Below are 17,601 nucleotides of genomic sequence, written 5' to 3'. Positions count from 1 at the left end.
GACCCACTGGGAAGTTCTCATGTGAGTTCCCAGAAACAAAATCATAAGGGTGTGGTAGGGACCCAAAACGGACAATATCGTGCTGTGGCGGAGTCGAGCCTGGGAAGTGGTTGAGCCTGGGCCGGGATGTGACAATGTAGCTTTGGCAAATGAACAATCCTTAAGAACATGCACCACCGTCTTGGGCTCTCCACCACATAGAACGCACAACGGATCCGAAACAACCTCTTTCTTAGACAAATTATCTTTTCTCGGGAGAATGTCTTGACATGTCTGCCATATCATATTCCGCACCTTCGGCGGGACTCTGGCCTGCCATATTGCTTTCCATAACGGAATAAATGGATTACCACCAAGAGCAGAAGAAGAAGCACTCAAAGATGGTGGTTTAACATAATCTCAAGCAACCCCATAAGCACTTTTAACCGTGAATAGTCCCTTATCAGTGTAATGCCATATAAGCTTGTCCAAAGGTAGACGATGGCTAATTGGTAAAACATGAATGTGCTCCCTATCTTCCTTTTCAAAATATTCACTCAATGCAGTATCACACCATATTCTTCTCTCCCCATCAATCAATTCCTGCACCAACATATTCTCCCTTGAGGGAAGCGACCGAGATATAGGATGAAAAGATGATGGTCGAGGTACCCACCGATCCTTCCATACCCGTATTGACGCCTCATCACCTATCAACCATCTCGACCCCTTATCCAAGATAATTCTAGCTTTGAGTATGCTAGACCAACAATAAGACGAAGAATAGGGAACTAGAGCGTCCCAAAATGACGTATGTGGGTGATATTTTGCTTTAAACAACCATGTCGTCAACGACTCGGGATCTTGGAGAATACGCCATCCCTGTTTCGCCAACACCGCCAAATCCAAGGCATAAAGGTTCTGGAACCCCATACCCCATTTCGATTTAGCCTAACACAACTTATCCTATGACTTCCAATGAATTTTCCTTGAATCAGGGTCACTACCCCCACCAAAACTGAGCCATGAGATGATGTAGATCATCACAAAAAGTCTTCGGAAGCAGAAAACAATTCATAGCATATGTAGGCAACGCCTGAGCCACCACCTTCACAAGCAACTCCCATCCCACTCCACTTAAACACTTCCCTTTCCACCCACTCAACATTTCATGAACTATCTACTTAATATAAGCAAAAGTTTGCCGTTTGTTCTTACCCACGAACATAGGCAAGCCCAAATATCTTTCATGTCGCTCCACCAATTACCAACCTTTGCTGCTCACGGCCTCTCACGTTAGCACTGAAAGCAATGCTACTTTTACCCAAATTTATTTCTTGACCTGATGCTTGAGAGAACACATCTAGAATATGCTGAACCTCTGCACACTTCTCCAACTTCACCTTACCAAACAAGAAACTATCATCGGCAAATAACGAATGATGAACACTAGGAGCACCATCACAAATCCTTATCCCACTAATCACTCCATTCTCTTCTCTATGAGCAATAAGTGCCGACAAACCTTCAATACAAAGAAGAAACAAATAGGGAGATAGAGGGTCACCTTGGCGAAGAATGCAAGATGGCACAACATACCTACATGCCTCGCCATTAACCAAAAAAGAGTACGAAATCGATTTCACACACATCATCACAACAGCCACCCATCTACTATTAAACCCCAACCTCAACATCATAGCTTCCAAAAAAATCAACTTCACCCTATCATATGCCTTGCTTAGATCTAACTTGAGTGCAAAAGATCCCTCCCGTCCCCACCTCTTATTCTGAAGGAAATGACCTATTTCAGCTGCCACCAAAGTGTTATTAGAAATCAACCTCCCTGGAACAAAATTAAAACATTTAAAAAATTTCGCCCTTGCACCTTTGACCTATTTCTGATGCGGAGAAATTAAAACATTAAAAAAATTTCTTCAATTGATTCGCAATCACCTTTGCACCAATCTTGTAAATTACATTACATAGACTATCGGGCACAATTGTGACATTTCCTGCGGTTGATTCACCTTAGGAATTAATACAACATGAGTGAAACACGCCTCCCGTAGCAATCGTCCAGAGGTGATAAAAGAGCGAATAGCATTCACCACGTCATGTTTAACAACATGCCAAAACTTTTGAAAAAACAAAAGTGACATACCATCCGGACCGAGGGTTTTAGACGGATGCATTTGGAAAAGTGCAACACGAATCTCTTCCTCTGAGTAAGGCTTTAACAAATCCGCATTCATCTCGGGGGTAACCCGTTGGGAACAAGTCGCCATCACCTCTTGTACCAAATTGTAAAGAACACCACGGGAGTGAAAAATATTCTGAAAATACCCTACAACTGTGCCTTGAATTCCAGCCCTGGAGTCCTGTCACACTCATTGCGCATCCTTTAGCCCTTTAATCGTATTTTTCCGTTTACGATTGGATGCCCGCAAATGGAAAAACTTTGTATTCCTATCCCCTTCCTGTAACCACTAAACACGCGAACGTTGCCTCAAATACATCTCCTCTCACCCAAGAAGTGAAGCAAGCTGACCTAACAGCTCACCCCTTGCCGCATATAACTCAGCCGAACGTGGATGCTCAAACAACACACCCAACTTATCCCGTACTTTAGCAATCTCTGCCTTTGTATTTGTAGAGCTGAACACCTCATGTTGCCATGCTAACAAGGCACATCGTGTGAAACGAATCTTCTCACACACTTGGAAAAGCGGAACCTGTTTGATAACCATTTTGTTTTAATTTTCTTTTTAAAATTTAAAATTTGTTTGGTAATTAATTTTGGTCTTTTTTTGTTTGATTTATTCAATATGATGGTAAAAAAAATGGAAAAAAGGACTGTGTGTGCAGAGAAATATGTTATGTGTTTATCAACTTCTGCCATCATACACAATTATAGAACTTCAACATTAAATGGTGTTTGACAACCATTTTGTTTACAGTATTTTGTTTTCATTTTTTTTAAAAATTTAAAATTTGTTTGGTAACTAAGTTTTAGTTTTTAAAACTTTTAATTAAAAAATGAGGTCGATAAGAAAGCCTATCCGAGGTAGAGGATAAGGATCCTTGGGGCATGCCTTGTTCAAATTTGTGAAATCTACATAGACTCTCCACTTGCCATTCTTCTTCTGCACAAGGGCTACGTTGCCCAGCCAATTTGGATGATGGACTTCAACAATGAAGTTGGCATCCCTAAGTTTGTCGATCTCAACCTCAATGAGTTTACTCTGCTCCGTTACATGATTGCACTTTCGCTACATAATTGATGAGTCGATTTTATGATATATATTTTCCCCTTTCGTGGTATTTTTTTGGTGAGATTTTGACGCTTTGTTATGTATTTTCAATGTAGGACGTGCGAACTTGTTCCAAGCATAAAGTAATCAAATGGTGGAATTTTTGAGTGATTCTAATTGAAACGGGTTTGTAAGTCTGTCAAGAAGGTTGTATCAAAATTTCATAATTTTATCTTGAAGCATCTGATCGTGGCGAATTAATTTATGCCTAGTGCGTAGTTCTGACAGATTGGGCTATAGAGCTTGTTTGTGACTTTTAGGCTGGAAGATGATGGATTTTGGACTTGGACTCTTCTTGGAACTTGAAGAGAAGGTCATAATCTTTAATTTGATTCGTTTTGGGCCTATGGTGCCTTGAAGGTCTATAAAGGTGACTATTTCTTTGCTAGGCAGATTTCCTAGTTAGATTTGGAGTGTGTTTTTATGTTATCCTTTTATTATTTTATTTCCTAGTTTTTAGAAAACCTTTTCTATGGGGGATTTTAATTTTTGGTAGTATGAATAAGACTTTTGAGCCATTATGGTTCACTACGCGACATTGAGAGAACTTGGCAAAACTTTGGAGAATTTTAGACTTTTTACCTACAAGGTGTTTTCAATCCTTTTTCTAGTTAATGATATTTTCTTTGGTTTTTATTGTGAGTATGCATAACTAATTCCTTTTGCTAGGGCGATGCCACGAGCATTAGCATGAATATATGATTTTATTAATTTGCTTATGAATGGATGCATGCTTGTTTTGAATTATTAACCACCGCAATTAAAACTATCTATATATTTTAATGCCTAATCACCGTTAGGATATTTAGACAAGTAATTTGATGCAATTTCTGTTGGAACATCACCCTGAAATTGAGGAGGGCTTCTTGTGATTAGTAATTGTAAGTTCACTTAAAGCGAACATCATGCTCTCAAGGGTTGCATGGTTTTTCAAAGGGTTTTCACAAAGCTTAATGAGTCATGCATGTTTATATTTGATATGAACATCACAGACGGATTGCATGTTAGATATACGTTTTCGCTTGAACATCATGAAGAATATGCATTAGGAAAACCTAACCTTCAAAGCATGTATGTGTAAATTCATAGGTAATTGGTAGAATTGCATAGGATTGTTAATGGTGACGGCTTAACCCTAGTTTTTCCCATAATTGTTTAATTTAAAAAACGTTTTTTTCCTTTTGCTGCCATTATTTCCAAACTTTTCAGATTTCTTTTATTGTTAATTTAATCTTTTTAAGTTCAAAAATCTCAAGTCTTTGATAAAAATCTGTTTTAATAATTAATTAAGAGTTAGTTTAATTACAAATTAGTCAAACAATCTTTGGGGAAAATGACCTTGTATGAGCGATTATACTACAATTACCTTGTACTCTTACAAGTATTTTCAGTGATTTTAATCTTATTTGTGCATGTACTTAAAATCCCATGAATAATCAGTCTTATGGTTGGGTCTAGATGGAGACGCTAACAGAGATTACCAAATGATCAAAGCCAGGTATGTCTTTGGGGGACCAAGCGAACACATCCTTGTTATTGAAACTCAAATTTTGAAAACTACATTATTTTTTTATTTTCAATTTTCATGTTTTTTTGAAAAATGAAACTAGTTACCAAACATGTATTAGTTTTTATTATTTAAAGAAAAAGGTGAAAGATGAAAACGAAATAGTTGTGCTAGAAATACACTACGTCAAATTGTTAACTGCGGTAAGAGGCAGTTGTGAGTAATTGCTGATGATAAGCAAATGGGAAGTGCCAGACTTGCAGTAGGCCTTAAAAGTGTAAGTCATCTTTTCCACTTTTTATTTTATTGTCATCTGAGCTTCTTAGAAAGATCGCATCTCGGTTTCTTTACTAGAGTTTTGAAAATTTATATGTATAGTTTATTGAGGTGGTTTTTGCAACTAGACTTGTATTATTGTTCAGGATTGACAACTGTGATAGCAGAGTGTGGTGGATTCTCTTATTTACGTCTAAATTTAAACAATTTATTATATCATATAGGAAAAATAGAAAGGGAATATGAGATGATATTGAAGAAGGCCTTGCAAAGTGTCTGCCTACTTGATTCAAGTACCACAACCTCGGTTATTGTTTAGGTGAGGTGTTCTCTTTAAATGAAAATCTTTGAGTCTAGAATATTTTAGGCATTGTGTCAGAATCTTGAGATGATTGTAAAGTAGTACATGTAGCGTTGATGCCTTTTACTTTACACATGTATTTGTTTCATTTGAATTAAACTTGCAATGTACAGATTTATGCCAAGGAAAAGTCTAGACCTTTGGAGCCTAATATTCTTTGTTGGAGTTTCTATTATAAAATTAGGGAGCTATCATGTTCATTTATGCTTCTATTTGGTAAGATTGGGGTGATAAATATTTCTAAGGTGTTTTCCAAGTTGTTTTGGAGCTGCATTCATTTCTTGGAAACCCACATTAATTAAGAAGCATTTTGTCAATTGATGCCTTATGGAAATTTTCGATACTTAATCCTCCTTTTGTTTTAGTTCCGTGTTAGCACATAATATTATATTGCTTTGCTTGCAGGTTATTCGATTTACCCGTCAATTTTGAGTATGTTTCTATGAAAATGATTCATAGATGTTGTGAATTATGGTAGCACTTCGTTTTGATTTGTAAACTATATACTTTGTCTTTGTCTTGGGTCATTGTATAACGTTAACAATTGAATTTGTTAGACGATTTAGTAATTTTTCCATAAACTTACTATTCCTACTAGATGCTCAAGTATTACGTCTTCTACTTTTCTACTTTACCTTTTTTGTGTTTTTTCCCCATGCAGTAGGCAAGCATATCCATATATAGCAAGCAAAAGTTCACTTCATTGGTTCTTAGGTACTACACCATCTATTTAGTTACTTTTTTTGTGAAAATTATTCATGCATGTTGTAGACAATGGTTTCAAAATACGCAACAAAGCGGGCAAATTTTATAGTTAAGTCTAAGCAAGTTATTTCTCAACAAAAGGAAAAGTCTAAGCGAGGGATGGTTTGAGAAGTATATGTGAGATTCCTCCAAATGGAGATGCTTCTTTTTATAATATCGTCGCGTTTTGAGAAAGTTTTCTAAAAGAAATACAGATGCGAACCATAAGTTTGGTCAAGGGTCAAAACTAAAGTTATTAACAAGAGCCAAGAAGTATTAATCTTATGATCAAACTAGAGTTATTAATAGGAAGCTTTAATGAAAATGCCAAAAAATAGTAAAGACAACGGAAACTATTTGCAAAGTGATTCATCTCGAGCCATGTGCATCCTAGGTTCCTAGTCGCTAAATAATTTTATCTCGAAAAGATTGCGACTTGTGAGGCTTATTGTGCCTGCATATTTCTTATGTTTTTTTTTTCCTGACATAACAACTATGATATTAACTTTACCTATTGTACCCATTCGGTTTAGTATCAGCTATATATATATATATATATATATATATATATATATATATATATATATATATCTTATAGCTAGTGTGGGAAGAAAATTTATATATGTCTAAGTCACAACAAGAAGTTTTTCCATGGATGCATCTTGAGGGTAGACCATATATAGCTTAGCTAGTGTGGAAAGAAATTATATATATACATGTCTAAGCCACAACGACAAGTTCTTCTATGGATGCATCGTAAGAATAGACCACATATAGTTTAGCTAATGTGGAAAGAAATTTTTTACATATGTCTAAAGTCACAACGACAAGTTCTTCCATGGACTTCAAAGTCCAGACTCTATTAAATTGGCAACTGAAATTATCCGGGATTACTTCTTTTTCTTGGGTCAACCCGTCAAAGTGTCGACTATGATAAATTGGCTACTGAAATGTGTGAGTATTCTCTGCAAAAGAGAACTTTCTTTTTCTTTTTTAACATTAGTTCCTTAATAGTTCATGCATGGCTCGGTTACACCATATACCAAAATTCAGTTTTTGCAGCAATGTTCTTTATTTGGCTCAACTCCGGGCTGGTCTGTTTCAATTAATTTATTTGGGATATCTATGTTTCATTTCTAGATTCATAGGATTGCTCTCGAAGGAAAAGGAAATGCGAAAATAAAAAACTTGGGTAGTATACTCTTGATTAAAGAATAAATTCATTTGTTTCCGAAAACAAAGAAGAATAAGGAATAAAAAAAAGAATAAAGAATAAAGGAATTTTGACTTAGTCAGATTGGCTAGAGCTAGCAGTTGCTTTACTTCGATTATCATGTTGAATTTATTGCCACCTAAGTATTGCCGCATCACTGGAGTGCCATGTCAGCAAGTTGGTTGAGAGGTTGTTAGAATGATTGAGTTTGTTATGTCTGTTATGTTTGTTATATCAGTTAGCTTATACATCTAATAGTTTCTAACAACATTGTTATTCATATCCTAATTCGAGACCATTCAACACCTTCTGCGCACTTTTGTGATCTTTCGGCAAACTATTGTCCTTCGGAAGTATTCTCTTGAAACCTCCAAAAAGTAGTTAAAACACTGGTTCAACATTCGATACTTTACTTTTCCATGCATCAACTGCACAACGGTCGTGAGCACCGAAAAGTCTTCGTATCCTAAGAATAATTCTTGATTGGCACTTTTTAATAGTTTTTCATATTGTTCGAAAGTTTCACTGTCCATGGGTGGAGGTGGAGGCACGTCATTATCCTTTTCCTGGTTGGTGTTCATTGAGGGAAATGGAAAAGCGTAATTTAGAATGTCCATAACATGTTCTTTAGGATCCATATTAGGTTCAACATTGTCCACTCTTGTCATATTTGAAGACGAAGTATGGTCTAATTGTTCCCCATGATGATTCCAAGTAGTATAGGTCTCTATCATCCCATTTCTTACTAAATGAAATCGAACATTTTCACAAGTCTCCCTTAACGTGTTGTTACACCTCCTAACGGACACCAGATTAATTCTAGTTGCCCCTAGGTTGTATCTAGAGGTGAACTTAATAAAGTCTTTTATTCCATCCAAGTATTCAACTGCACTTCTGTTGGGCTGTTGTATCCACTATTTGTCCATAATGTTTGCAAGCACAATAAAATTCCAATGATGACAACAACTTCAACAAGATATTGTCACCCTATACCATTTGGAAATGCCCAGCTATGTGACGTCGTTTAAGGCTCCATTGAATTAGATTTCATCGTGGGATAATTCTGGCAACATCTCTCTACAATTCTTGAAGTGCACAACGTAGATATAAAATACATATCTGGCACTCGAAGAACATTAAACAGATGTGACCGAAATTTCCATGTTCAAAACCTAATCTGTGAACCCTAAACTATGCCGCATAACTGTGCATTCTCAAACTGTCCAAATAATGGGACAATTCAAGAATCAATTGGATTGCAGTGATGCTTTTACATCCATGCGCGAAATCCATCAAATCCTCAAACGGAAGACTAAACTTTTGTTGAAAATATGCATACGAAGTTAATTACCATTAACTCTGTACAGCAGAAAACAATTTTGTACATGACGTACAAAAATGTTTTCTTGCAAACAATTTAAATGACACCATAATTTAAAAACAACTTAAATAATTTAAATGAATTCAAAGTTTGAAAACCAAAGAATAGACCTCTAATTTTGTTTTCACCGAATGATAATCGTATATAAAAACCCTATAGAAAACAAATTTAATGGCTTTAGTTTCAATTCATAATGAAATTTTTAAATACAAAACGAAAACTCTTTCCAAATAGAGCGGGATAGATCGATTTAGGGAGAGAGGATGGGGATTGAGATGAAGGGAGGGACGATTTTTGCGGTGCTATGCTGTTAGCAGAGGCCGCTACTACAAAATTTGTAGTTTCTGCCCTTGCAGCTAAGGAATCTAATTATTAAGATGACCTCTTTGCGTGACGAAGCCTTTTTTGTACAAAACATATACCATCAAAAATTGGCTTGAAATGTACTTGCCTTTTTTGCCCACTTTGTGCAACGTAGCTTCCATTGCACAAACTCACTTAGCGCAATAAACTTCATTTCATCGTGTGTACGCCTATGCAACGAAACTTTCGTCACGTAAACTCTTAATTGACGAAGTGCATTGAATTTAAATATTTGTTTGGAATTATCAAGTTTACGTAAACAAAGAGTAATTCATTTAGTACTCTATGTTTACATAAATTTCATAACTACAAACAAATACTTAAATTCAATATTTAATCTTATAAAAACTTAAATAAAATTAAATAGATCAAATTAATCAACTAACCAATTAAACTGAAAATTTAATCCAAATACATATTAAAGAGATAATTAAAAACATCCTCCTCAAATACATAAATATAAAAATATGTTATTCGTTCATAACCCTTAATTAGCAATTCTACTCTGTTGGTTCATCAAGTCTTCATCAAGTCTTGGTTCGTAACATCAATAATATAGTTACACTGTTATACAGAAAACAATTACAAATTAATCATTATAATATACTATTTAACAAAAATAATTCTTATTTTACTAATTCACATTTACTAATAATTCATCCAGCAAAAACTTCTTCAGGTTCTTGGGCACATCTTTCCAAGATGCACAACAGAATATCTTATCCATCTCTCCAGGAAAATGGATATCTCAATAAAATATTTTTAGTTCAATCCTTTGTTTTTTCTCTCCATTCGAACCAATCCGCCTACTCGGCTACTCCGTAGAATAGTTGGTTCGCACTAGTATCCCAGCATCATGCATAAACTCTGAACATCTCGAGCAATCCCCTCATATCATCATAAATGATTCGCGGACACTCTGCCCTTTCCTCCATTCAAGCTCGCACTGAAGCTCTCCTGGTTTTTTTATCTGCGGATACAAAACATATATTTCATCTGCGGATACAAAACATGTATTTCAAAATCAAAGTAAGTGATACATCCAAAATTGTTTTTCCAAAATATAAATATTAGAATCGCATAAGCTAAGTTTTTACCTTTCCCATATCCTTCTCCCTCGCATCGCTTAGTTGTAGGAGCATCAGAATCGATCATCTCACTAAAATTAAAACAAGAGGGGTTTGGGATGAAGAAAACGGGAGGAAATTTAGGGTTGTGGGAAAACCATGTGAGAAGAAGTGAAAGTGAAACTGTGTTTATAAAGAACCTGCCGGATTTTGCACGACGAAACTTTGGTCCCCCAAAACCTTGCGCGACGAACAATCCATTGCGTAAAGTACATAATAAATACGACAATTCAATGCGCACCAACCATTCAGTGGTCCTTTTACGCTACAAATATTTTGTCACACAAGTTGTTGGCGCCCAAAACACCTCTCAACCGCCTTTTCCCTTCCCCTTTGTGCGACGCAGGGCTTTGTGTGTTGCGCGACAAATTACTTCGTCGCACTAAGTTTTAATTAACCATTTCCACTATGGATTCGTAGTTTCGTCACACAAAATACTCTTTAAGTAACGAAATTGTCGTCATCGCGTAACATTTCGTCACGTAAGCTGTTTTTTCTACTACTATATACTCGTGCATAAAGAATAAATGAGCTTTGACTTAGTTAGGTTCGCTAGAGCTATCGGTGTGCTCTAACTCGACCATCACATGAATTAAAAAAATGAAGCGAACAAAGCTCATATCAGAACCAACATGGTAATTGGTATTTATTGAGAGAAAATAATTTCAGTACTGAATTACAAGACACTTAAATAATTGTTTAGCTACCATTTCCTCATGACTTTATGATAGCTTTTTAATTTTATACATAAACAAATAAATAACTGAACGAAATTCAATAGTGTATAGTCGTATACGTATTGAAGTGTATATACGGTCAGTGTTGTATTTTGTCATTCAATATATGTAAGATCAGTTGGATGCTGCGTCCTTTCCATGTGGTGATGATTGGGAAGATTGAAGAAAGATTGAAGAAAATGAAGAGGAAATTTCAGGAAGAACAGAGAGAAAGAGAGCTCGAGAATGTTTGAGAGAAAGCTTGTTATTTCTTTATTTCTTAATGATCAAGTAATCTTTTACAGTAGTGATATATGTAGTAAACAGACTTAACAGACTTACTAATTTTGTAATGAAAAGCTAACCACTTGGATAAGATTCTAACAACCTTATAACTACCTATAACAACCTGTCTTATCGATCGACAAGTGGCAACATTTAGGCCTTCGATTTATTCTTCACTTGGATCCTTATCCTTGTCATCCTTACAATGATGATTTCAGTTTATGAACTTTGCTCCTTTTACCCCTCTCCCTTGACAGAACCCCGGCTACCCTGCACATGGAAATCAATTTTTGAAACATGAAATAGTCAGTGAAATTTTATACACATAAAGTGCTACAAACTTATATTAATTGTAGATTTGGTGATGTATGTATGCAATATTGAAATACCTTATGAGTGCCTCTTGATTTGTAATTTCAGGATGAACAGGCTTTGTTTTTCCAGTATCTAAGTCCACTCTTGAAACTGGTTTCGTTAACAATTTCTCCCCAATTTTTACGAGATCATTCAAGTTTTCTGAAGTAGCAATATCCACAGAAGCCAGAGTTCCACTCAGTGTGTCATCCTGCATGCATTCATTTTTAACTTTCACGCATTAATATTTCTACATATCTTATTAGCTAGGTTAATTCGCCATGCGAAAATGATCATTTGATCTAATAATATTTATCTTCACTTTATTGAACCAAAATGTTAATGGTTCGTAAAAAGATTGTGCTCGTGCGCGCGTGCACACACACACATATATATATATATATATATACCTGAATTCGAAGATAATTGTCGGGAGACCCAAGTGCTTCGAAAACGGTAGCAAGGTGGAAATCAACCATGTCACTACTTGCTTGACTGAATATATCTACCAGAGGAGCTGAAAAATCAGATCCAATCAACCATCCCAAAGCACCCCACTCAGATGCTTCTTTGGCATCGTACTTCTCCTCAGATGTTGTACCGGTACACAGTGATATAACTACGAACCGCTCATACAACTTGTCATTTGCGCCCAAAGGAACAAAGTCAGGGTTGCCCTGGATTTTTTTTGTCACTTCGCTCATAGCAACCAAAGCCTAAAATTTATGAACAAAAAAAACTAAGACACTCAAATTAACGAACACAAAAATATAATACATGTATTCATAGTGAAAATTAACTTTTTGGATCAATACCGGGTTATTAGCAGCTATGCCACCATCAGTGAGATTGAATTCTCTTGTTTCACCAGATGAATTAGTCGATTTAAATTGATATGCTGGAAGGTAGTACGGGGCTGCTGAAGTTCCGATACATATATCCGATAGCGAAGCATCTAGGCTATTGTTCTTTTTCAACTAAAATCATGATAGAAATACATACACAAAATCAAGAACCACTGCAAAGAGCAGATCAGAATATATTGTTGAGAGTATAACTCCCACATCAGACAAATGAGGGACATTGCATGTGCTTATAAGTAATTGGGCTACTCCTTATATTGCGAATGGGGTTTATCGGTAGAATTATCAGAGAGATGGGCCAAAGTCCCACTTCCAACAACATCGATATTACCCCCAACTTGGTAATTATCACCTGCACAGTACTACAACTATGGGGTTTTATCACAAAAACCCTCAATATTAGTTGGAGGTTCAACATTATGGTGGGACCCCAACATTCTTAGTATAAGAACATAAACATGAAATTTTTGGCTTAATTATTGATCAGTTTGATTTTTGAGGGTACAAAATAGCATACGCTCGCTAAAAAAAATATTGTCCAATATATGTATGTATAATGTTCCAATTAAGAGATAAACAAACCTGATGAAGATAATTGGTTGGAGCCGCTTTATATCAAAAGTTGGGATTACAACGTTAGTCAAGGTGTGGCGCAAGTGCTTGTCTCCCAACTTTTCCTTTAATAGGGAATGTAAATACTTCCCATCATATTTTGGTTTTCCCAAAACTTTCAAGTTGGCAACAATAGAACTGTTGTTAATGGGAAAATAGCTAGTTATATTTCAGTTAATGGTCACCATATAACATTATTTAACAAATTTAACGGCTAATAATATATCTGATAATACCTGTCCTGAGGGAAAATTTTAGGGCAGTTTTCAAGATAAAAAGCGGTAATATCTTTAGCAGCATACAAGGGACGCTTATTTTCATCTGGGTTGGTAAGCATGGCAGTCACAAGGCCACCTGTGCTCGTCCCTGTAATCACATCAAAATAATCTGCGAGCCTTGCATCCTTACCATCCAGTTTCTGCATATAGCCGCCATGACTTGGTGTTATTATATAAATCTACCAGAATTAAAACACATGTATAATTCTTGATACTATGTACACTCTGAAGTTATAAACTCGCTGCACATCACATGTTATGATTTGGGTGAATCGTATCAGAAACACCATAACATGGTGTTAGGATCATAAACAAAACTTCCTCTAGCAATAACACAATTTTTTCAATTAACACTTTGACAGGCTATATTAAACTGGAAGCAGACATGCTAGCTAGATGTGACATTAAATTCTGGGTTTAAATGAGGCTACAAAACCATTATTTTTAACCTACAACCTTAACTTAGAATTAAATGAGTTCTTTTGGTAAAAAAAAATAAATGAGTTTTGATATCACATCAATGCTTGCAAGAAATACCTCACATCAGAAGTATATATACCAAAACTTGCAAAGGCTGATATGGAGTTAGAGCCACTTCCATATTATCAATTAATTTATAGAATCTCAACTTTCTTCGCTGTATCAAAACCAATTTACCCATATGTAAATCTCAATGGCCACATCTACATGTTAGACTAAAAAATTATCCATATGTGAGGAGACATGTGAGGATGTGAACAAATGGATTGGCTACAATACTTATATGTTTTCAAACTATATCACCATCTGACAGTCAGATATAATTCATGTGAATATATGTATTTAATACAACCATTATCTGACCGTTGAGATGGTGATTGTATTAAATAAATGTAAGTATTGTAATCAAATCCGTGAATAAATGTCTCAATTCGGAAGTTTGTCAAACCTTGCAAGAGCTTATAAAGAGTTGAGCGACCCCATTCTTACCGAAGGGTGGAACCTCAATTTTATGAACAAACATCTAGATATTAAGATAATTAGCCTAACAGTCATATATGAAGTTCTCATGCATTGATCATTTTACCTGAAGCTCAGACTCCAGAAAACTGAGTATAGTTCCAGGAATAATCCCTCTTATTCCACCTCCATCAATGCTAAGAACAGTGATGAGGCTTCCATTAGTGGTAGAGTGAAGGGATGATTTTGCCATAAATGGTGTTGGAAGATATCAAGGTGATGCACAAGACTTAATACTTAGGAAGTAAAACTGAGATAGTAAGTAGAGGTTTTAAGAATCTGAGAGGAAGGCTGTTGATCAGGGGGAATGCAGGTATATTATGAACCTGGAGTTGTAGGGCTTTATATAGAGAAACTTGTGGCGTACAGCCTATATTGTTTGCTACGTACGTACGCACTGATCATCACAATTCAACAGTAATATTCAACTAGCAAGAAGGTAATAAACTATTGCATCCGTACATGCACAAGACTATTAAAACCAACAATTGAAGCATTAATCGACTTTAAAAAAAAATCGACTAAAAAAACAAAACAATTGAAGCATTAAGTCTTTTGTGCATGCATGCATGTTTCTTATATTTCCTTATGTTGGTCAACGGTCAAAACTAGTCATAAATAAAAAGAGCCAGAAAATAGTAAAGACAACGGAAACTTCATTTGTAAAGTGTCTCATTTGTAGCCATGCATCCTAAATTCCAAATCGTAAGTTTTCTCTCTAAAAGATTGTTACTTGTCAGGCTTATTGTGCCTGCATATTTTTTATGTTTTCTTTTTTTTTCTGTTTTTTTTTTTCTGACATAACAACATTGATATTAACTTTACCTCTTGTAAACATTCAGTTTAGTATCAGCTATATATATATATATATTGGCTAGTATGGAAAGAATATATATATATATTCTTTTTTTCCTGACATAACAACAGTGATATTAACTTTACCTCTTGTAAACATTCAGTTTAGTATTAGCTATATATTCTTTTTTTCCTGACATAACAACATTGATATTAACTTTACCTCTTGTAAACATTGAGTTTGGTATCAGCTATATATATATATTCTTTTTTTCCTGACATAACAACATTGATATTAACTTTACCTCTTGTAAACATTCAGTTTAGTAATATATATATATATATATATATATATATATATATATTAGTCACAACGACAAGTTCATCGACAAGTTTATATGTGGAAAGAAATTTTATGTATTTCTAAGTCACAATGACAAGTTCTAGGGGTGGACACTTGGAACCGAAAATTAAAACCGAAACATGGACTAAATCAAATTGCACCGAATGGTTCGATTATTGTGGATTTAAAAAGTTGAGTTTGAAACCGAACCCCAAGCTAAAAAATGGTTTTGTTTTGGTTCTTAATATCTGTAACCGAACCCACCGTATAATATAAAAATATTTAATTTAATATCCAACTTAGTATTCGGGTGTAATTGGTTATGGGTTGTTTTATTCACACCTCACAAATTATTGAATATACACCTCACATACTATACCCCAACATATTTCTTATGGTTTTTTTTTCTATTCTCCCTGACATAACACACTACCAAAAAAAAAAAAACATCACCACTAGCCAAACCAAAAACATTCGTCCGGTAAAGTAGGAGTTCGTCTCCTAAAATTTAAGGCGACAGATCTCCGTTGGGGAAAACTCGTCGCATAAAACTCGTCATTAGACATTTGACCTGACACCATAGTATTTGTCGGGCAAATGCACTTGCCCCGATGAATTTACCAACGATCGTTCGTCAGGCAAACTCGCGTTGACCAAAGAGACCCGGCGAAAAATTGTAGCCCAACGAAATCCTTTCCTCGGGCAAAATTTAAAATTTTAATAAAAAATATAAAACCTAAATGTTTCCCGACGACGAATTTGTTGGCCAAGCTTTGTTAATTAAAAAAATTAAAATTTAAAATCTTAACCCGACGACCTGTGTCACTGGGTAAGCTTTATTAACATAAAAAAAAAGTATAACATCAATCCGATGATTGAGGGCAAGGTTTATGTAATATTAAAATATATATGTTTAAATTTAATTAACCAAATTTTATTATATTGATATTTAAAAAAAATATTTCATTACTAAAACTACATTGTTCGTACAATTATATTGAAAAAGAAAAAAAAAATTCTCGATGAAAATTTACTTCACTCATCCAACTGCTTTGCCTCGGAAGACGTACTTTTCCATAATTTATAAATTTTGCAAATAACAGCAGAGCTAGTGCCACTTGTCCATCTTATAGCCAATGTCACTCATCCATCCTATAGATTCATATTTGACGGTTGATTGTTATTTATACTTTATTCTTCTCATTGAATTTCATTTTTTAGATTTTCTTTTTTGAAAACATGATCTTTTAGCGGATATAAAAAAATGAACAGTTACGGTTAACTGAAATATGAGTTAATGTCATATAGTTTGTAGAGGCTTTATAATCAAGCAATTTTCACTAACACTAAAACTTTGAACGTAATATCAATGATCCGTACCGTTTATCTTCCTGTATCCTCTAAAAGATCACGTTTTCAAAAAAGAAAATCTGAAAAAAAAAACCAAAAAAAAAAAAAAACACAAAATTTGATGAGAATAATGAAGTGTAAATGCAAAACGACAATCAACTGCTTGTAGTAATATACTGATGTTGTTTCATTAGACTCTTATTTATGATATGTAGTACTTGAAAGACAAATTCATTTTCATGTTTTAAAGTAATATTTATGGGACAATGTGGTATGTATACACTAATTTAGTACTATGTTTGTCATTTGATTATTTACTGGTTTAAAATATATTTTCCTTAATTGGTAACTGGTCAGGTAATATTAGCCATTCATTTTAACTAGTGTTACACGATATGACTCCTGAAGATATCGGGTATAACATGAAAATTACATGAACAATGGAAACATGACACGAATGCCAAGTCTAATTTTGGCAAGGTTTACATTAGTGATGGTCAATGTCTATCTATTCTCTAGTATGGTTCTTCCTTACTTAAAACACCACATTCTACTTTTCATTTAAAGAATGTAATGTATGTTCCTCATTTGAAACATGATCTTTCTTTGCCAATATGTTTCTACTTAATAATTGGTGGTCATTGACTTTAAATCCTTTTAACTTCTTTGTCAAAGATCCTATTATGGGGAGGATGCTTTTTAGAGGTCCTACTGGCAGAGAAGTCTTAATCCTTTTCGTGC

At 34.9% G+C, this 17,601-nt stretch overlaps 1 protein-coding gene across 1 annotated transcript; it reads right to left on the bottom strand.

Moving 5' to 3' along the window:
* Positions 1–11,466: 11,466 nt before the first annotated feature.
* LOC103441275 (patatin-like protein 2) lies at positions 11,467–14,565 on the bottom strand. The gene is made up of 7 exons (XM_070826232.1): positions 14,440–14,565; positions 13,332–13,513; positions 13,062–13,233; positions 12,436–12,597; positions 12,031–12,336; positions 11,656–11,831; positions 11,467–11,536 (listed from the first exon to the last, which is right to left on the bottom strand). Exons 1-7 carry the CDS (start codon positions 14,563–14,565, stop codon positions 11,467–11,469), a joined length of 1,194 nt encoding a protein of 397 aa, XP_070682333.1.
* Positions 14,566–17,601: the final 3,036 nt, after the last annotated feature.

This window comes from Malus domestica, chromosome 08, assembly GCF_042453785.1.
Source record: "Malus domestica chromosome 08, GDT2T_hap1".
Lineage (NCBI taxonomy): Eukaryota > Viridiplantae > Streptophyta > Magnoliopsida > Rosales > Rosaceae > Malus > Malus domestica.
This window is presented reverse-complemented; position numbering and strand designations above follow the sequence as displayed.